A 19,957-nucleotide genomic window follows, 5' to 3' on the forward strand; every position below is an offset into this window, starting at 1 on the left:
ATAGATGCAAGTTGCATAGTTGGAGTTTCACATACCTGGATTATCTGTTAAAAACCTATGCGATATTTGTATGAAAGGCTAGCAGCTTCGCGTATGTATAAACCAGTGACAGCAAGAATTCTTTCTTGGATAAATAGAGACCTGCATTTATTCCTAGATTTTGCTTTACAAATAGAACGAAGGGCAAGTGTTTGTATTATGAAGAGCAATTTTCGAGGATAGTGTATAGCATTTCCCCAAAAACAGACTCCATATCTAAGATGGTACCGAACCAAGCCAACATATACTGATCTACCAACCTGTGGACCAAGTTTCTGGGTTATTACGACGGTAATATATACAGTGAGGAGTGTAAGACTACCAGAAGCAATCTTCTTGGCAAGATTTTATATGTGTTCTTCAAACTTCAGTTCTTTATCTGATTAAGCCAAGAAACTTGATGCTGTTTTCCTGTATAGTTGAAACACCTCCAATCGAGTTCTTATTCATAAGACCCCAAAACCTTGGTTTATGAGTTCAATGATTGGAGTTAAACCAAGTTTAATTTTTTTTTTAGATCAGTAGACCCAGAAGAGTAAAAAGACTTATTGGAAGAACTGTGCCACAGAATAGACGTGTCATCGGCAAACAACGTAAATTTAGATATAAAAAGAATTGGACCTAAAACAGATCCTTGCGGGACGCTTTACTGTGCCGTACTTAGCACTTGCAGAACCTATAAACACACGCTGAGAACAATTTTTCAAGTATGATGAGAACCAAGACTGGACTATGCCCCTGAAGCCATAGAGGTGCAGTTTTCGCAGCAGAAGTTCATAACTTACATAATCAAACGCTTTTGAGAAATCGCAAAACACTGCCGCAGAAACCTTACCTCCATTTCTCTGCCTATACAACTCATAAAGAAAGTTGTATCATCACGGATACCCATCTCCTCCAGAAATCCAAACTGGGAGATCTGAGAATATTATGTGTTATCAGAAAAGTCATACTTCTCTATCAATTTAGACATAGTGAATAATTAAGAAATAGGTTCAAAGTTTGCAGGATCTCCACCTTTAAATATAGGGATTTAGACTTTTTTTCGATTTCAAGAAACCTGGAAATGTACCCAATATCCAAGATATATTAATCAACTCAACAAGTGCACACAAAAGCTGAATGAGGTTAAGTTATAAGCAGAAATCCCATGATTTCCATCAGAATTTTGGTTCTTAAAGAAGAGAGTTTTCGGATTTATGTTTTTTTTTGAAGATTCTGGGCCATATTACAAAATAAATTATTAACTAAGATCATCAGAGGATGCTTCTGGTCTAATAAATGGTTAATGGCCCTTAAAACGGATATCGTTAACTATTTTTCAGGTATCCTTTTGTTTGGTTAAAAAGTTATTCATTCGATCTGAATAATAAGATTTTTTTAAGACCCTAATTAAAAGATGATGTGAAAAGGGGTATGAATTGCAATTATGAAGAAATCTTGGACTATTGTAAATTTTGTGTAAAACTTTATTTTCTAATTATATAAAAAGAACGCAGATTTTTCGATGAAGCCATAAACCTCTTTGAGTACACTATGAGCGGTTTGATGTAGTCCTTGGCTTGAGTCTAAAACTTGGATAAGCATTTTAAAATTGGTGCACCAGTGTGTCAATAAAGCGTTATAGTGGAACAGGTGTATTAGATGGATTATTCCAACCAATCAACACACTCAGATCTTGAAAAAGCCTAAAGTTACTATTACTGAATATTCGTCCTTAATATATCGCGGATTTAATTTGTTTTTTAGATTCTAAAATTTTGCACAAAATTTAATATTAAAAGTCTTTCGTAGATAATTCCTTCCGAACAAATAATTTCCGGTAGCAAGCTCTCCAGAGCTGTCGTTTATCTGTAAATACATATAATATACAAGTTTTTGGATTTAGAGTGAATCATAGAGAATTCAAATGCAGTTTCCATAAGGAGGTGGTTAAACCTCCTGTGGATGTGGAAATGGTTCAATGTGTTGTCAACACATTGAAAATAAGTCTGTGTCAGAAAAAATTCGTTAATTAGGATTAGACAGCCGCCGTGTAATACTTGAGTCCTGCCGAACTTATATAATGTTATGTATTTCGGAAGATAAAAAAATTAACATTTAGCCAATGTTCTCTAAAGAAAACAATATTTGAATTGTGGAACCTTTTTAATAACAATGAAACCGCGGATGTTTTATTGCATTTATGCAATGTTCTGTTGCAATAATTTTTTTTATTCTGCTCTTCCGCTGTGACGTAAAATGTTAATTGATATATTTTACGATGTGGATGAGGATGAAGTGGCAGATCAGCTCTGCCTTACTACTTACTATACTCTAACCAGGTCAGATCGTGATACCCCGAGAACTGGGATAAAAATGGCATAAGTATTCTCAAAGGTAGTCTTTAATAAAAAATTCAGCTTGTAAACAATATTATTCAGTATTAGTTTGCCATACAGAAAGATGCATCCAATGACGATTAGGTTAGTATGGATATTCAAAAGCAAATCTTCTAAACGTTCATTATTTCTGTGTTCCAGTCAGCGCATGTTGATCTGTCAGAACTACTATAATAAAATCGTCCCTAGTGAAGTTATTGAATAAGATTTTGCGGTCATCTATCGTTTCTCCCAATACATTGCTTTCTCTTCTTTGACAAGTTATAAGCAGTGATGCCGTTCTTATTACATTGTAGTACATTATTGGTTCCCAATATAAGAATTCTATCCTTTTTTACTACATTTAAAATATGTTTAATGTCCGCTGGCACAGATGTGTTAACATGCACATCGCCGTTGTTCATACCATTTCTCTCATGCAGATATGATACTGTTTGATGCGGTTTCTTTAGGTCCCTAAAATACTTGTTGTTTTCGGACTGAAATACACTGATTGTAATTATGATATTTTATTTAGGGTTTTCGAATTCTTAAAATTTTTTTCAAACCGGCTTTTCTTTTCTTTCCAAGCCTCCATTTCTAAAAGATATTTCAGTTAATTTTCTTTATACGTAAGATGTAAGCTGATCCCTGTCTCGGCTTAAAGAATCAATCCTATATGCAAAAGTCAGCTCCGCATCAAGTGCTTCGTCTTCAAAATCAAGACTTCGTCGCTTCAATCTCTCAATCTTTTATCTCTATATGCTAAGTCGTGCTTGACTGCCGTGATTTTTGCTTTATACTCTAATTCTATAGTATGTTCTTCAATATAAACTGCCTGGCATTTATTGGAACATAGATCTTTGTACCCACTTAGCTTAATTGACATATTCCGATCTATGCAACTAGAATAGAACAGGGTACAACAAATAGCGCAGCAATAGGTGGCAAATGGTTTACTGCTATCTTTAAATACACGACGCATCATATATTGAAAAACAACATTTTATTCAAGATTCTGCTGCTTATGTTACCGATCTCGAAAAAATTAATGGTGAAATATGGATGTCTTACACCGTCACAAACACTTTAAATATTTCATTCTCCGTAATGCATACGAAAATATACTTTAAAAGCCGGACAAAAGGTAAATAATGCTGCAAGTCCTTTATTAGACGAGCGGGAATCATTTTACATTTTTATTACCTTTTGAGATATTTGCCTCTAAAGCCGATCGGGAGGGGATGCCACACGCTGTATACTAATAGTTGCAATAGGAAAAATAATTGCTGCTAATATCTCGAAAAGTTTTAAGTATTAAGAGATTATAAACACTAGACGGTTTGTACTAGTTTGTATGGTTACATAATATTTTTGACGAGAACGGTTTTAAATATGTACTTTTTTTATTTGTGATACAACAGAAAATTTTTTTTACACAGTAAAGAGGTATGTTTAGACAAAAAATAATATTTGTTTTATTTTTCAGTTCTAACTGTGATTTTTTCTGATAATAACTGATTAACTATTATTGCAGATATTCAAAGGAAATAGACTACTTAGATTTCTTCAAAGAATTTAAAAAAATATTATATAGAAGTTGATTTGCCCAAAAAAAAGTTAATATCGCATTTAAGTGTTTGATGTGTCCATTTTTTAACCATAAAACATCTTTTTGCTGGAGTTAAAGCTCGACTAGTAATATCGTTGACACCCAGTATGTTACATTTGTACCTTTTCGAAAATGTCAGTTTTTCCGCTACCCTCAAGAGATTTTAGATCCTCCAATGCGTCCCAGAAAGGATTGGTAATACATAAAGAATTAATGTTAGTATGTTTTATTTCACTTTCTAATGGCAAATCAGTAGTTTTCAAATCCTAAAAAATATAAAAATACATTTTGATGCTTTCATTACGATGTTATTTTAGGAGTTAATTTGAGGACAGGAAGCAAAATTGCATATCAGTATCCATATAATTGTTTCTGATGTACAAAGTGAAGTAGTCGGTTAAACATCTATTTTTAAAATAACCATACATTCTGACTTAGTAACGAAGTATTTTCGTCTTTTTAGAACTAAGCAAGAATGGAGTTTTAATATATGAATGACTTAACTAATAAATTTTCTGTTATAAAACAATATACAATATTGGACATAATTACAGGAACAGTAATAATATTTCTAAAAACGTTATATTTAAATATATTTGCCAATACCTTATAAAAGAATGTGGTTAATATTTTCAAACCGCAATTATTTGGCATAGCAAATAATATAGAATCTACCATTTTTATCTCTTGTTTATCAAATAGTTTCTAAAACATACAATTAACTTTTAATGTTTGTCGAAAATATAACAACAAATACTTCTTTTATCAGTATTTTGTGGCATTTGATCAATAAGGTTAGATCTGTCATATTACATTGTTATTAGAAATTATGGCTCTTGTCAAAACTGTAAGAACTGAAATATGTAGCAAAATAGTGGTTGGTGTAATAGTAGCAGAAATATCGAGCAGATTTGTAATTCATCGCTCAATAGTGTCAAGGATGTTAAAGAATTTCACCGTAAGGGGCTCCATCGTACCTCTAAAAAATAGTGGTAGGCCACAAAAAACAGTACTTGACCGATGATTACAAAAGATTTATAAAGAAAAGCCATTTTTGTCATTGGCCAAAATCTTGGGAAAATTAGGTAAGAACTATAAGGAGGCATTTAGTTGAAGTGCTTTCCAAAAAAAAATATTAGAGCCCGTCTGGAGTTTGCTACTACTCACATTGATTGGACTATTCAACAGTAAAGAAATATTATTTTTGGCAAAATTTAATCTTTTTCGGATTAATAATATATGAGATTTAAGGCGCTCCAAAGGCAAAAGATTAAATGTTAAGTACATTTGTCCAACCGTTAAGTATGAAGGAGGCTCAGTGATGTTGTGGGGATTTTTGTACGGTGATGGTATGGGTCCGCTGCACAGAATAGAGGGAGAGATCGCCAAATTTATGGCATATACTACAAAATATCATGGAACTCTGTTGTGAGGAATTTATGTCTATAATATTGTAGCTTTTTTACCGTTCGATAGGTGTGAATAAAATACTCGATTGCACCAAAAAAGTCACTTGATTTAGCTACACTACAAAACAATCATTTGCGACTACTATAAATATTATTATTTACAAGTATTTAAATCAGGCGCCAATATTCCGAATAATACTTTACTGAACTGACAATTGAGTTTCTGGAACGCGACCCCTTCTGCACTCGGCAGAACACTGTTCAGAAGATTCGCTAAACTTTCCTGAGTGTCCAGAGGTGTCATTCTATGTAACTGCTTGGATCATATCGGAATGACGGAGAACAGGTGGTATTGCCGGCACACTTCCCCCTCCCTACGCTCATTTCGCCCCTAAATGATTCCAAAGATGGTGGATATCGATATCTGCAAAATGTTCCCCTTTGCAACTGGACCTCTTGTAAAATAACCATCAACGGTTTTCTCCAGAGTTACACGGCTGTAAACCTTAAAGACCACTTCTAACATGCTGCGAATCATTCTTCAGTCCAGGTTATCGGGTCCGCATGCGAGTTTAGGAATTGCTAGGCTTCTCAAATCTTCGGCAAACAATTTCACTTTTAGAGAACACAAAACTTTCCAAAGGTCCTTATAGGTTGGCTTCTGGCGTGACGCTTCTTTCGATTCTGTCGGCCGACGCAGCTCTTAATTAATTTTTTTCTAAACTTGTAAGGCCCAGGAGATTTAAAGTTTTGGTGACAGACCCTTCCGCCTTTTAGGGTCATAGGACCACACCAAGTCACCGTTGTGGTACCCATGACCCAATACTTAATTATGAATGACATCCATTATTGTACGCAGCTCACTCACATAGTCCTCCCTGGAAACATCGGTTCCTGGTGGGCCACCAAACTTCAGATGGCGAGGAAGATTTTTTTTGGATTTGGAAGTTCTCTTCCCATCACTATTCACGTGGGAGATTCGCCTGTGCTTTCTTGGATCGCTAATCGATAAGCAAGCAGAAACAAATGATGAAACCTAACGGAGTCTCTTTGATGGCTAGAGACTACTTTGACCAAATACGGATAAATGTTTCTATTTATTCGTTCCACCATTCCATCCTTATTTTCTTGATTCCAAGCATCTTGCAGATGCTTGAAATGCAGCGCCCATTACTCGTTGCACATACAATGCATTTCCTGCACCAGTCTCTTTCGTCTGCCTTGCTATTTACCCAGTAAAATCTTTTCATTACCTTTCCTAGGGTCTTTGTTACTCGAAGATATCCTCCTGGCACACTCCGAAATCGGACATTTAGGCACAACGATTTGCCTTCTTTCTTCTCTGCCATTGTGATCAACCATTTTCCGCATCAGAAGTCCATCTTCCAAAATTTAGTTCCATTGTGTCCAATATGACTTGACATTGGAAGAATACTTTGTAACTTCTTCCCAAGTTGGCTTCCTTCCTTCCTTTATCCATTAAGATGCATGATATCTATGTTAGGACTATGTGGTCCTTAGTCTTTTATAAGTTCCCCAAGTCCTCCGGACAGGATTTTCTTGCCGTGGCTTCCTGAAAACGATCGCTTCTTCAGGAAGGACGGATCGCTTCCTGACGACGATCGCCTCTTCGCATCGATCTTCCTTAGATTGACGGGACTCGAACTAGCGCCTTCCGGAGGTCGTCTTTTTACGTAGCCTGCTTTGTCACGTTTGCCACGCTCCAACCTCCGATCCCTCCCTGATCATCCGCATGACCGATTCCTTAAAGCTGTCCTGCCGGACACGAGCCTGGACCTCATTCGTGTTCTTGGTAGCGGCAAAGCAAGGGCTCATATCAGTGCATCTATTAGCTTGTAGTAAGTACTCAATCAATCAATCCAATATATATCGTATTGGCGCAAACTTCGTTCTTGTGGTCCACTGCTGAAGGTCTACAGGGCAGCTCATCAATAGTGTGTAAAGTTGTTTTGAACTTCCTGGATTCTGTCCTCCATCAGCTAAGAGAAAGAGAAGCCGCTTTTCTAGTGATGAAGACTTTTCCATAATTTCTTTTTTCTCCAAAGTTTTTTTCCAACCTAGCAGAATTCTCTTTTAGCTGACTTTTTAAACTGGCTTTTTTTTGTAGAATTTTTTTTTCAAACCTTGTTTCATCTTTGAACTATTTTCCAGCAACCATTTATCCAGTATTTTCCAGGTTGGCAGAATTTTCTTGCAGCTTATCTTCCAGGCTGATAGAATTTTCTTGCATCTTTGCAGTATTATACCGCAATTTAGCTTTCAGACTATGCAACATTTCGGACTATGCATCCGTGTTACTTGCACAAGCAAAAACAAAGTTGTCCGAGTCATCGCCTTCCTCAAGTAATGCGTTTTGAAGCCGCTCCGACAAGGCTGCTTTATTTTCCCTTCTTATCGCAGTTCCTTTGCTCCAACTTTCTTTTTAGCTCCGCAACTTTTAAATCTACCAGCTTTGGCATTTTTAATTTCGTCCAATTCAAACCCTACACCTGACCATAATATAGTTTTTTACCGTTTGCTGAAACTCGGTTGCACAAAAATAGTCCGAACCAAGCCAATATTCCGAACTTTACTTCACTGAATTGACAACTGACTTCCCAGCGGTGACGCAGCTCCTTTAACACTCGGCAGAATACTATCCAAAAGATTCTCCAGAGATGTAGAGGGGCGTGCCCGCTTGTGTCATTTCGGAATGACGAAGAACAGGTCCTATTGGCAGCATTGCCAATATCGTTACAATTTTCACATATCAGCATGATAATGAGCCAAACCATTCTTCACCCGACCAAAACCCGCTTAAAAATCTTTGGGAAATTGCTGACAGAAAAATTCGTCATCAAAATCATAAAAATTTAAACGAATTATATGAGGCGATCTCAAAGGCTTGGAGAAATATTCCGGATGAAATTATAAACAATTTAATCCAGCTAATGCCACCTGGCAGTGTTATCCGTTCATCGCCGTCACAATTTTGTTTTGATAATGTTACTCACCATTTACCACATCGGAATATCCTTAAAAAGAGAAATTAGACACAATTTTAGCAACACACTATTTGTTACTTCCCGTAAGAAGACAGGTTGCGCGATTGTTAAAGTTAAGCTAGAAGCTAAATCTGCTTTTAAGGCTCCATCCCTCAGCTTTTCAACACTTCACCGTAACTTATAATGTATATTATTTTTGTGATTATATTTAAAAATTAAAAATATTTTAATAAGCTGGAGCGGAGTTATTCAAGTTATGAGAGGACTTTTTAAACAATTTCTTTTTGTTTCACTGAAAGATTTCACCAAGAATCGTAATAATAATAATAAAAATATAAACCTGTTTTAATATAAGTTCATTAAAAAAAAGAGAAAATAGGTTAAAATCATTATTTCAAATGAAATTGTAAAGAATATGTATTAAAGGTGCTTACCGTTAGTCTTTCCGACCGTGATGAATCTGACTCTTCTTTAAGAGAAGCTAACTCTGAAACAGTGTCTGGAATATCTCCAAATTCAGTTTTTTTATCACATACTGAGACAGATAGAAAATTTCTTGCACATCGTTTCAGGAATAAATCGAAAGGATCGTCACTCGCTAACATGTCTAATTTAAAGGGGTTGGAACAGGAAATTGATGAATTCGCTAAAAAATAATGTAGAAGTTTGTTTTATACAAGTAATTGATATTGCCCTACTTGTAGCCTCCCGTCCATCGCTACCCAAACCCACGTTTTTCGGACATAATCGATCTTCCAACGATTTAAAAAAGTCTTGCGCTGTGACTGGAGAAACACTATCTGAGGAATTTTCGAAGGCTTCTGGGTTATCAAATATGTTAACTTCAGGAACAGAGTCGATATTTAAAGTTGAAAACGGTCTAAAAGGAGCAGGCGATACGGTTGAATCTTTCTCATTTTCGCTGAAAAAAATATAAATAATAGTAGTATTATTATACTGCAGAAATATATTGTTAAAATCTTATTTGAAAAAACAACACTTAGTTCAAGCAGTTTATTAAAGTCTGATATTATTGAATACCTTATAATTTTAAAATGTAAGACAATCATACCAATCAATTATCTTGCACCAAAGGTTTTAAACTCAATTCCAACATAAATAAAAAGCTTTTAGGAAATTATTTAAAGATAATTTTAATATTTGGCGAAGCTTTATGGTTGAAAGATATAGGGAATAATTGTATTGAACACAACTTCTTTCACCGGAAATTTGGTTGAACAAATGGTTTTATTTAAAGAAATTTCTTATATCTTTAGAAATTTTCGAGATGTTTGTCATTAAAGCAAAAAATCTGACGCCACGCGCGGAGGTTTCCATAGTAAAGCTCCACCGCAGTGAATTACGAACATGTATATTACAAAATTATTATCGATATATGAATAAATAAACATAAAAATTAAGACCAATTTACCTTCGCTCCGAAATAGTAGACAAATCTAAATCACTAATACTTCTATGAGTGATAGGTAATTTTTTATAATTATTCCTGCCTCCACAGTTATAATTGCTATATTCGGAATCCACGAGTTGCGTTACCTCGTCATAAGTACAACTTTTGCTTTCATTGTCTGATAAACTCAATTCGTCATATTTATATTTTTCTAATTCTTGTATTATATTCTCTGAAAGTTTTCGGGTTTCGGAAAACAGCTTTAATGGCTCATATTCTGGGTCCCTAAAAAAGGAATTCAAGAATTGACATTAGTAGGCATTCTATAATCCAAAAATTACCTAATATATAAAAAATAGTATTTTTCCATCAGACTGAAAGATTTATAACGTTAGGGTTTTGTCTAAAACTTCTAGGACTAAAAGTATTTCACTCATTCTTAAATATTAAGGTACTTAAACAGCAATCATTTATTTTCTGATTGTCAGTCTAGTTTTCGGAAAATATAAATAATATAAAGATCTTGTGATATAAAATATAAAATTATATATCACAAGATCTTTTTGATATCAGTCTACAAAGCAAATAAATGGCATATTTTGGAAGTCTAAGAGAAGACTAAATATTTCGGAGTTCTTTAGTGATTTTTCAAGGACTTAACAAATTTTGATACTGTCAAAGCCTTTAAAAAGCTCTAAATATTTTGAAAATTTCAGTTAAATATGAAATCTGATAAGTTTCTTCACCAATAAGGCCATTATAAGTTTCCTTCTAAGTTTGACCCTGTTTTGAAGTTATTATTGCCTAGTTATTCAATGGATTTGAAAAGAGCTTCATACTTATGATGTAATGGCGCATAGATGGATCTTAAATGGGTAGAATATTTTTTTTTTTTTGAAAAAACACCTTCAGAAATTACAAGGAGTTATTCGAATCAAATAACTAGTTTGAATACAGAGTGGGTCACTTAAAACGAAACAAGGCTGATATTTCATATATCGCTTGTTAAAAAAAATCGCGCGGACTCGCCAAATTATATTTTAAAGGGAAAAGATTTTGTAATTGTGCAATTTCAACCCCCTCGCGGGGGTGACCTCCAGCCCCAAAATCTTAAATGGGATTAGGGGTTAAGTGATACCTTATTTTAAAGGTAATTGAGTTTTCCTTTCAATGTATCTTTTTTTGTAAATTGTATTAAGCCATTGTGTAAGCCATTTTTGACTAAAAAAAAACAATAAAAAAAAGATTTCTCTTTATTAAAGGATTTATTGCTTCTTGAAGAAATATCAAAACCGGTTAATTTTTATATCCGAGAAGTCTTTTATGCTTTAATTTGAACTTCGTCACTAACCTCACAAAGGAGTGAACTTTATCCCTTAAATGAAAATGAGGTTAAACTTCATGTGATGCTTCAATTTAATGGTCATTAGTCTCTTTTCAACATATCTACAAACATAAAAATGAATGTTTTCTAGATTTATTGCTCAAAACTATTAATGTAAATTCTAACTTTACCATTTGAGGAGAAAAGTAAGAGTAAGAGTTTTTTCTGCTGGAATGCTGTTTGTGTTCAACAATTTGCGATTTTTTTCTTCCTTTGAAATTCTGAGTATTTAAATTTAGTTTATTTATTTCAGTTTAGTATCTCGAAGGGTTCGTGCCTACATTTTGTTTAGTTCTAAAATGGTTTATTCAACTGCAGAAAGAGTATCGCTAATGGAACTGTAACACGAAGGTAGATGTGCTAATGTTCCAGCTCAGATATTTAACCAAATGAATCCAGATAAACATGTTCTGCTGGATAGTTGAAAACGAACCTATGAAAATTGCTGCTTTGGGCCTCGTCAATATGGACCCTATATTAAGCATCAAGCAATTACCTTTGGTGTGTGGCATATCTCGTAGGAGATTTCGCAGAAAAAGATACATAAATGTTACCCCTACAAAAATCATCTTGTAGAACAATAAAACGAAGATCATTTTGATAGAGGTTTGGAATTTTGCGAGGCTATGACCGAACAAATAATAAATAATCCAAATTTAGCATTTAACACTTTTTTTTGATGAGTGTTCGTTTTTTCTAAATGGAACTAACTGTCGCGACTGTCGATACTATTCTGAAGAAAATATTACGTCATGACATTCATACTCAACACCATGAGAAATTAAACATCTGGGTTTGAATTTATGATGGTTGTTTTATTGGTCCTTTTTTTTGTCCAAGATGACATCTTAATGGAGAACTATATCTACAATTATTAGAAGAGGCAATCGGTCATTTATTGACAGAAACGTTAGAAAATAATAATTACATTGGCGAAGAGTTAAGATTTCAACAAGATGGGGCTCCTCCTCATTATTTGCTGTTTGAGGATATATAGATCTACCGTGTCCTGGAAAATAGATCGGCCGAAGACCAGCCCGCAAGATCACCTGACTTGACCCTCTTAGAGTTTTTTTAAGGGGTCACTTAAAAAGCAAAATTTACAAAACTCCAGAGCGCATCATTGATAAGTGTTGGGCTATTACACCAGAAATGCATAACGTCCGATATAGTTAGTTTTTCTGAGTGAGCTTCCAAAAGTTTTCAATCTCTTTGTAAATAATCCTAACGTCTTGTGGTGTATGCTTGGTAGTGGTTAGGAAAATGTGCTGATTGTGATATGTCTTGCACTTTTAAAGATCCACCAAAAAATCCAGGTGATATCTCTGGATACCCTCGTGATTGGTTCAAAATATTATTAGGTGCAAGAAGTGTTCAAACATAGGATGCAGTGAATTTCATGCCATTTGAGCTCAGAGTAGGTCCATTCCATACAGAAACATTTGCAAGGAGTGTGGCCCCAAAATAAAAAACTTAGTTGAGATTGGTACTAGAGTGACTCTACTGGAGGAACAAATTCATGAGGTTCAAGCGGTGACCAGGGTTGTTCCTGATCTCATGGCCTCATTCAAATGTCTTGGAGATGATATTAAATCCATCAAAAAATGCTTTCATAGTTCAATTGTAGAGGTTAAAACGGAAATGACTTCTGTTAAAATAACACTTAAACAGCACAAACCACCATCTTCTGAATCGTCAGATATGGATACCTTACTTACTGAGATAAATGACCGGGCTGAGAGGGCCAGCAATATTATTGTTCATAATGTGTGTCAATTAAACTCACACATGATTCGTGAAAGGATTGAGGAAGACAAAAGAAGTGGTGGAGATGTTGGTATCGATCAAAGAAGAGGGATCAGCTGGGGACATTGTTAAAGTTGTTCGACTGAGGAAACAAGTGGATAATAGGATCCGTCCACTAAAAGTAATATTCTCCAATAACAAGATTGCTAAGGATGTCTTGAAGGCTGTGAACATATCCGCTGGACATGCATTCAAAGTTAAGAGTGACCGTATCCCCCTGCAACGAAAGTGCTGGACTAAGGTTTTTGATGAGCTTAACAAGCGCAAAAGTGATGGCGGAAAAAATTTAACAATCAAAAACAGAAACAATATGCCTTATATCACAACTAACAAGCATGTTCATGATCACAGAAAAAACTTGAAGTAGCCCCATTACATGTTTTTTGTTTTAACCTGGCTTACGTACTAAACTTCAGAAATTACATAATAATATTATATGTTCTAACTATGATATCTTAATATTTTTTGAGAGTTGGCTCTGTGATGATTTTTCGGATGCTGAATTGGCTGTAAAATCTTTCAATCTATTTCGCTGTGATAGATCGTCTCTTACAAGCAATAAACGCAGAGGTGTAGGTGTATTAATTAACATTAGAGACTTTATAAATGCCAAAAAACTTAGATTACAGTACGATTCAGTTGAGCAATTGTTTTTAGCTTGTAATGTGGGCGGAAGTAGTTTTGTAATTGGAGGGGTGTATATCCCACCTAGGTCCAATTTGGATTCTTATGAAGGGCATTGTCAGTCAGTTGATATTCTCAGGCAACAATTTTCAAACACTGACTTTATTATTTTTGGTGATTTTAATGTTCCGGATGCTCTTTAGGAAAATGATGAGTTTGGAACTGTTGTTAGAAGCCCACCTAACTCAAGTGGATTAATACTTGGGAAGTTTTATTCTTACCTTAACTTTTTTTAAAGTAATTTTGTGTCAAATGATAAAAATACGTTTCTTGATCTTACTTTTACAAATAGGAATAATCTAGTGGTGAGTGAAGCTGTTGACTGTATTTTTGATAAATCTGTCTATTATAAGCCTTATAATTTTTAATTAACTTTTAACAATAGTAAAGAAAAAACTGTAAATTTTGTACAGTTATTTTATGACTTTAGAAATGCAAATTATTTGGGGTTAATAGTTATTTGTGTGGAGTTAATTGGGACCATTTTTTGAATGTAATTAATATTGATGATGCGCTTTCAGAGTTCTATCATATATTCAAGATGGCTATAGCTTTGTTTGTGCCTCTTAAGATATTTAAAACCTCGTCTTTTCCCAGTTGGTTTTCAGGGAAGTTAAAGTACTTGATCCAGCAAAAGAAAATTTCACATAGGAAATATCAGTCTAGTTATACTGTTGCAGACTATGAAGTGTTTTCAGATCTTAGAGCTAGATGCAAAACTCTAACGGAGACTTGTTACCAGAACTTTATTTCAAATTTGGACCAATTACTTAATACAAACCCCAAAAGTTTTTGGTATAAGTTTAATAACAGGAGAGCAACAAATTGGCTTCTTAATTTGATGACCTATAATAATGAGGAGTTTGCAGTCTATAATGGAGATAATAATGTCTGATCTTCTAGGCAGGCTGGTATAAACATGACTATTCTAAATCCTAAATTATCTATTAAATTTTGATAAGATCTTTCGATTACCCCTTAAACTTAGTACTGGCCCTGATGATATACCCTATTATTTTTTGAGAAAATGTGTATGTGCCCTCTCTTATTCCCTCGTTATTTATTTTATTCAGTAGGGCATTAGACTTAACAATTTTTCCATCCCAGTGGAAACTCAGTTTTATTACGCCTATATTTAAATGTGGTGCTGTTAATGAAATGATCAATTACAGGAGTGTGTGCATACAGTCTGCAACACTTTTGAACAGTCTTATTTATGTCCAAATTAATTTTTATTGCAAAGAACTTCTGTTAAACGAACAGCATGGCTTCAGTCGTGGCAAGTCCGCGTATTACAAACTTGTTGTTGTATCAGGGTGCTCTGTTAAATGCTTTGGAGAGGGATGAACAAGTGTATGTAATATATACAGACTTTTCCAAGGCATTTGACAGTGTCAACCATACCTTATTACTTAAAAAATTGACACTTTTTGGCTTTTCAGATTGTTTGGTGGCCTGGTTTGCGAGTTTTGTTTCTGACAGATTTCTGCAGGTCCAAATTGGTGATGCTAGGTCACACTGATAAGGTGACACACTTTAGTGACACCTTATCAGTGTGACCTTTGGGGTTCTACAGGGTAGTCATTGTTCTCCTCTATTGAAAAATATTTTCATTAATGATATTTTGGTTTGCTTTGAAAGTAGTAATTTTTTATTGTTTACCGACGATTTAAAGTTTTATAGGGTGATCGGTTCAGAACAAGACATGATTCTCTTGCAAGATGATCTGAATAGATTGTGTGAATGGTGTGTTAGTAATAGTTTGGCTTTGAATGTGGGTAAATGCAGTTACATTAGTTTGTACAAAAGAAACAAACAGGTAATTTCCTCCTATACTATGATATTACATAGTTGGTACGACCGGCGTATCCAGATATCCTGTAAAGAATCATGGAACGTTTGGCAGTTCAAGCATTCCAAGATGGATTCCGCGATGACGAAACGGCAGGCCTTACTACTAGCACATCCACCTAAATTTGTAAATGTTCTAACAGGGGCCTTTGAATACGAAGAAAACGAATAAGGGCCAAACTCGTGTCAGGCAAGTAATTCCAGGGAAGGACGACCTTGAGGAGTCGGTCAAGCGGATGATAAGGGAGGCAATTGGAGGACGTAGTCGCCAGGACCGGAAGTTGGAAAAGTAGCAAGGCAGGTCACACAAGAAGACATTTTCCAGAAGGCGCTAGCTTCGCTCCCGCCAATACGGAAAACTAAAAAATGTCGGTGAGAAGATGCGATCGTCAACCTGTATTCTACAAACCCTAGTAAAAGTAAATATCGCCCAGCTTCTCTTGCAAGATGATCTGAATAGATTGTGTGAATGGTGTGTTGGTAATAGTTTGGCTTTGAATGTGGATAAATGCAGTTACATTAGTTTCTACAAAAGAAACAAACAGGTAATTTCCTCCTATACTATTGATAATGTTAAACTTAGGTACACTGAAGTAGTAAGGACCTTGGTATCTTTTTTGATGAACAATTGAATTTTAATACCTATGTGAATACTATTATCAATAAGCACAAGGTCCTTAGTTTTCTCATGCGCAATTGTAAAGACCTGTCAGTTAAAACTTGCAAAAGGTTGTACATATCACTTGTTATCTCTTTGTTGGAATATGGATCAATAATTTGGTATCCTCTTTACATGATCAATTGTATGGCACTGGAGAGAGTTCAAAATATTTTTTTATGATTCTGCCTTTATAAACATCACATTCCAGTTCCTAATGACCATTGTTATGATGAAGCAATGAACTTGTTGAATATGCGAAGTATACTTAAGAGACGCACTGAGAAGGATTTAAGGTTTATTTATAAACTTTTGAATGGCCTTGTGATTTGTCCCGAACTACTTAATAAAATTTCATTTAATATTCCACACCGTAATCTGAGGGGAGGGCCGGGGTAGAATAGCCCTCCGGTATGCTCTGCCTGTCGTAAAAGGCGACTAAAAGAGCAACCTCTTTGGTGGTAGATGTTGTCCACTTGCATCGCCCGGTTCAATACCACCACATAGGACTTGTGGCGGCGTGAAGTGGTTCCATGGAACTCACGTTTCGCCGCCATGTCGATGTGTCCGATTTCCAAAGAGGAAATGGAAAATAAAAATAAATGCATGATGGCGCCCTCACGACCAAAACTTTCCGGAGGTAAACTAGCCTCCCATTCGGATCTCCGGGCGGAGGCTGGTCGGGGGGATCCATCAGAGGCCTAAACACCAATATTAATGCAGTACACCAACACCTGCAATCAAATAAGCCTCACATTCTGGCATTGGCAGAAACAAAGGTGAAACCTCCAACAACAAATGTTCACCTTATTTATCCTGGATACGATCTACACACCCGATTTCGACTAAACTTTGGATTGGCAGTATTTGTCAAGAGCGATTTGAGTTGCCAGCGGGAGGAAACACTTTGAACCTGCAGACTTCGACGTTATGTGGTTCAAAATAATAGCCAGTGGAGCCACGAAATTTATCTGCTGTATCTACAGACCACCAAGCGATACCCAATATAGGCGGCTCTTTTTGAACCTGGTTGATTGCATTAACCAACTGCAAATTGACTACCCAAGCGCAGAAATCATCGTCATGGGTGATTTTAACGTTCACAATATCAACTGGCTGCGCTTCTGCAACAAGAACGACGATGAAGGACGAGAAGCTGAGCTATTTGCCACCATATGCGGGCTTATGCAGCTTGTGGAGGAACCTACCAGAATCCCCGATCGAGACGGCGAGTTCGCGAGTCTCCTAGATCTGGTCTTGGCTTCAGACCCTGACTCGTATACTGTATCAGTACAGGCCCCGCTAGGAACATCGGACCATAAATTGATAACAGTCTCTTGCCAGTTGGATGTTAAAACGCAGGATCCTCCGATGCCGCGGAAGGTATGGCACTATAAATCAGCAGAGTGGAACCATCTTCGGGAATTTTATCGCTCATTCCCTTGGAAACAAGTCTGCTTTAGAACCAATAACATCTCAGAATGTGCAAACCAAATTACAGAGACGATCTTGGCAGGAATGGAAGCTTATATCCCTTTTTCTACTAAATGCAGATCAAACAACAAGCAGTGGTTCAACCTGAATTGCAAAAAGGCAGTAAATACTAAAAACGCAGCATACCGCAAATGGCGTCAACATCCTTCCACCGAAAATTGGAGGAACTTTTTAACCTCCAGAAATAGCTGCAAGCGAATTATTGATGAATGCAAAGAGAGTCAAAACAACAGGATCAAAAACAAATTGCTAAACTGCCCAAATGGAACAAGATCTTTCTGGTCGGTATCGAAAGCCGTTAGTCAAGGATTTGCTAAGTCGGCCTTGCCACCCCTAACAGCAGATGATGGTTCTATCGCGGTAACAGCAAGGGAAAAAGCCAACTTACTGGGTAAACTCTTCGCGTCCAATTCTACTCTGCACTCGCACGGCAAAACACCGCCATATTTGCCAAGGGTGAATTCATCGATGGGAGAAATTTCATTTCCCCAACGAATTATAAATAAAATTCTTAAAAGCGTAGACACCAACAAAGCTTCTGGACCCGATGGAATTCCAGCCCTAGTACTAAAAGTGCAGACGAATTGACTCCTCCCTTATGTAGACTGTTCACGGCATCGTATAAACAGGGCTCATTTCCAACAAGCTGGAAAACTGCTCAAGTGCAAGCTGTACCCAAAAAGGGTAGGAAGACGATGCCGTCCAATTACCGCCCGATTGCACTAGTTCCAGTAATATCGAAGATTATGGAGAAAGCAGTCAACCAACGACTGTTAAGATATCTGGAATCATCTGGACTAATCAGCGATCATCAATACGGCTTCCGAAAGCTTAGATCCACCGGCGATCTTCTGGCTTACGTCACACACTTGTGGACGGAGGCCATGGAGAAGCACGGCGAGTCCCGCTCAGTCGCTCTTGACATTTCCAAGGCATTTGACAGAGTGTGGCATGAGGGACTACTAACCAAGCTTTCCTCATTCGGCATACAAAACTCATTATTGAATTGGATCAAAAGTTTTCTTGAACAACGAACAATCCAAGTAGCCGTCGATGGACACCTCTCTGACAAATTTAACATTAATGCTGGAGTCCCTCAAGGATGCATTCTATCCCCCACCCTTTTCTTGATATATATCAACGATTTGCTAGGAACCACTGTCAATCCAATCTACAGCTTTGCGGACGATAGCACACTTATTTCCACATTTAAGTCCGCCAAACCAACGACAGCCGCAACTTCTCAGAATCTTAGGCAGCAACAAGTAGCTTCAACCAACAACGATATTAGATCAATCTTGGAGTGGGGTGGTAACAATCTGGTTAGTTTTAACGCTAAAAAAACGCAGGCTGCAGTATTTACGATAAAGACTAACGTTGATGGCCCGGAGCTGGTTATGGCAGGGAAAACATTGCCAATGAAATCATCTTTACATCTTCTAGGAGTCGAAGTCACCAACAGTGTGTCCTGGCATGACCACGTTGCCGAGATTGCTAGGGCAGCTTCCAAAAAACTCGGAGTGCTTTTCAAAACGAAAAAACTGTATACACCAGAACAGCTGCTGACTCTTTATAAGGCTCAAATACGCCCTTCCCTCGAGTATTGCTCGCATGTCTGGAGCTCTGCACCCAAGCATAGTTTAAAGCTGCTAGATTCTATACAGAAAAGAGCTATTCGTCTTATCGACAAACCAGAACTGACAAAGAGTCTGGATAGCCTGGAGCACAGGAGAAAGGTGGCTGATCTCTGTTTATTCTACCGTTATTATCACGGTAAGTGCTCCTCTGAGCTGGCAGGCCTGATTCCACCCAGGGCTGTTCCGGCAAGAAGGACGCGTCTAGCAGTTGCGGCTCATGAACATCGAGTCCACCTGCCTACCCCAAGGACGTCGCTGTATCGGGACTCATTCATCTGGAGAACATCCTCTTTGTGGAACGGGCTTCCACCTCACATATTTCCCGACGCATACAACCTGCAGCGATTCAAGATAAATGCCCACAAATATCTTCGCGCAAGCACCACTCCAAGATTGACATAGGACTTTCCTCTTGTGCTTGTGTTTACCATAAAAAAAGAAAAAAATCTGAGGGTAAATCGATTGTTTTCTTTGCCTCATCATCGTAACAACTACACTATGCACTCGCCTGTCGAAAGAACCTTGAGGCTAGTAAACTCTACCGGAATTGAAATTTTGGGAATTTCCTTATTGCATTTTAGGAGTCTTATTAAGAATTTGTAGGATT

General features: G+C 36.6%; 1 protein-coding gene across 1 annotated transcript in view; it reads right to left on the minus strand.

Moving 5' to 3' along the window:
• Nucleotides 1-19,957, minus strand: part of LOC126734499 (uncharacterized) — a 99,629-nt gene that overhangs the window by 9,355 nt on the left and 70,317 nt on the right. Inside the window, exons 15-18 of the mRNA XM_050438156.1 lie at nucleotides 9,858-10,121; nucleotides 9,124-9,347; nucleotides 8,860-9,071; nucleotides 4,134-4,277 (exon numbers count right to left, since the gene is read on the minus strand). Of these exons, the coding sequence (XP_050294113.1) occupies nucleotides 4,134-4,277; nucleotides 8,860-9,071; nucleotides 9,124-9,347; nucleotides 9,858-10,121 (844 nt within the window). The remainder of the gene's footprint in view (nucleotides 1-4,133; nucleotides 4,278-8,859; nucleotides 9,072-9,123; nucleotides 9,348-9,857; nucleotides 10,122-19,957) is intronic.

Source organism: Anthonomus grandis, chromosome 3, assembly GCF_022605725.1.
Source record: "Anthonomus grandis grandis chromosome 3, icAntGran1.3, whole genome shotgun sequence".
Classification (NCBI taxonomy): Eukaryota; Metazoa; Arthropoda; class Insecta; order Coleoptera; family Curculionidae; genus Anthonomus; species Anthonomus grandis.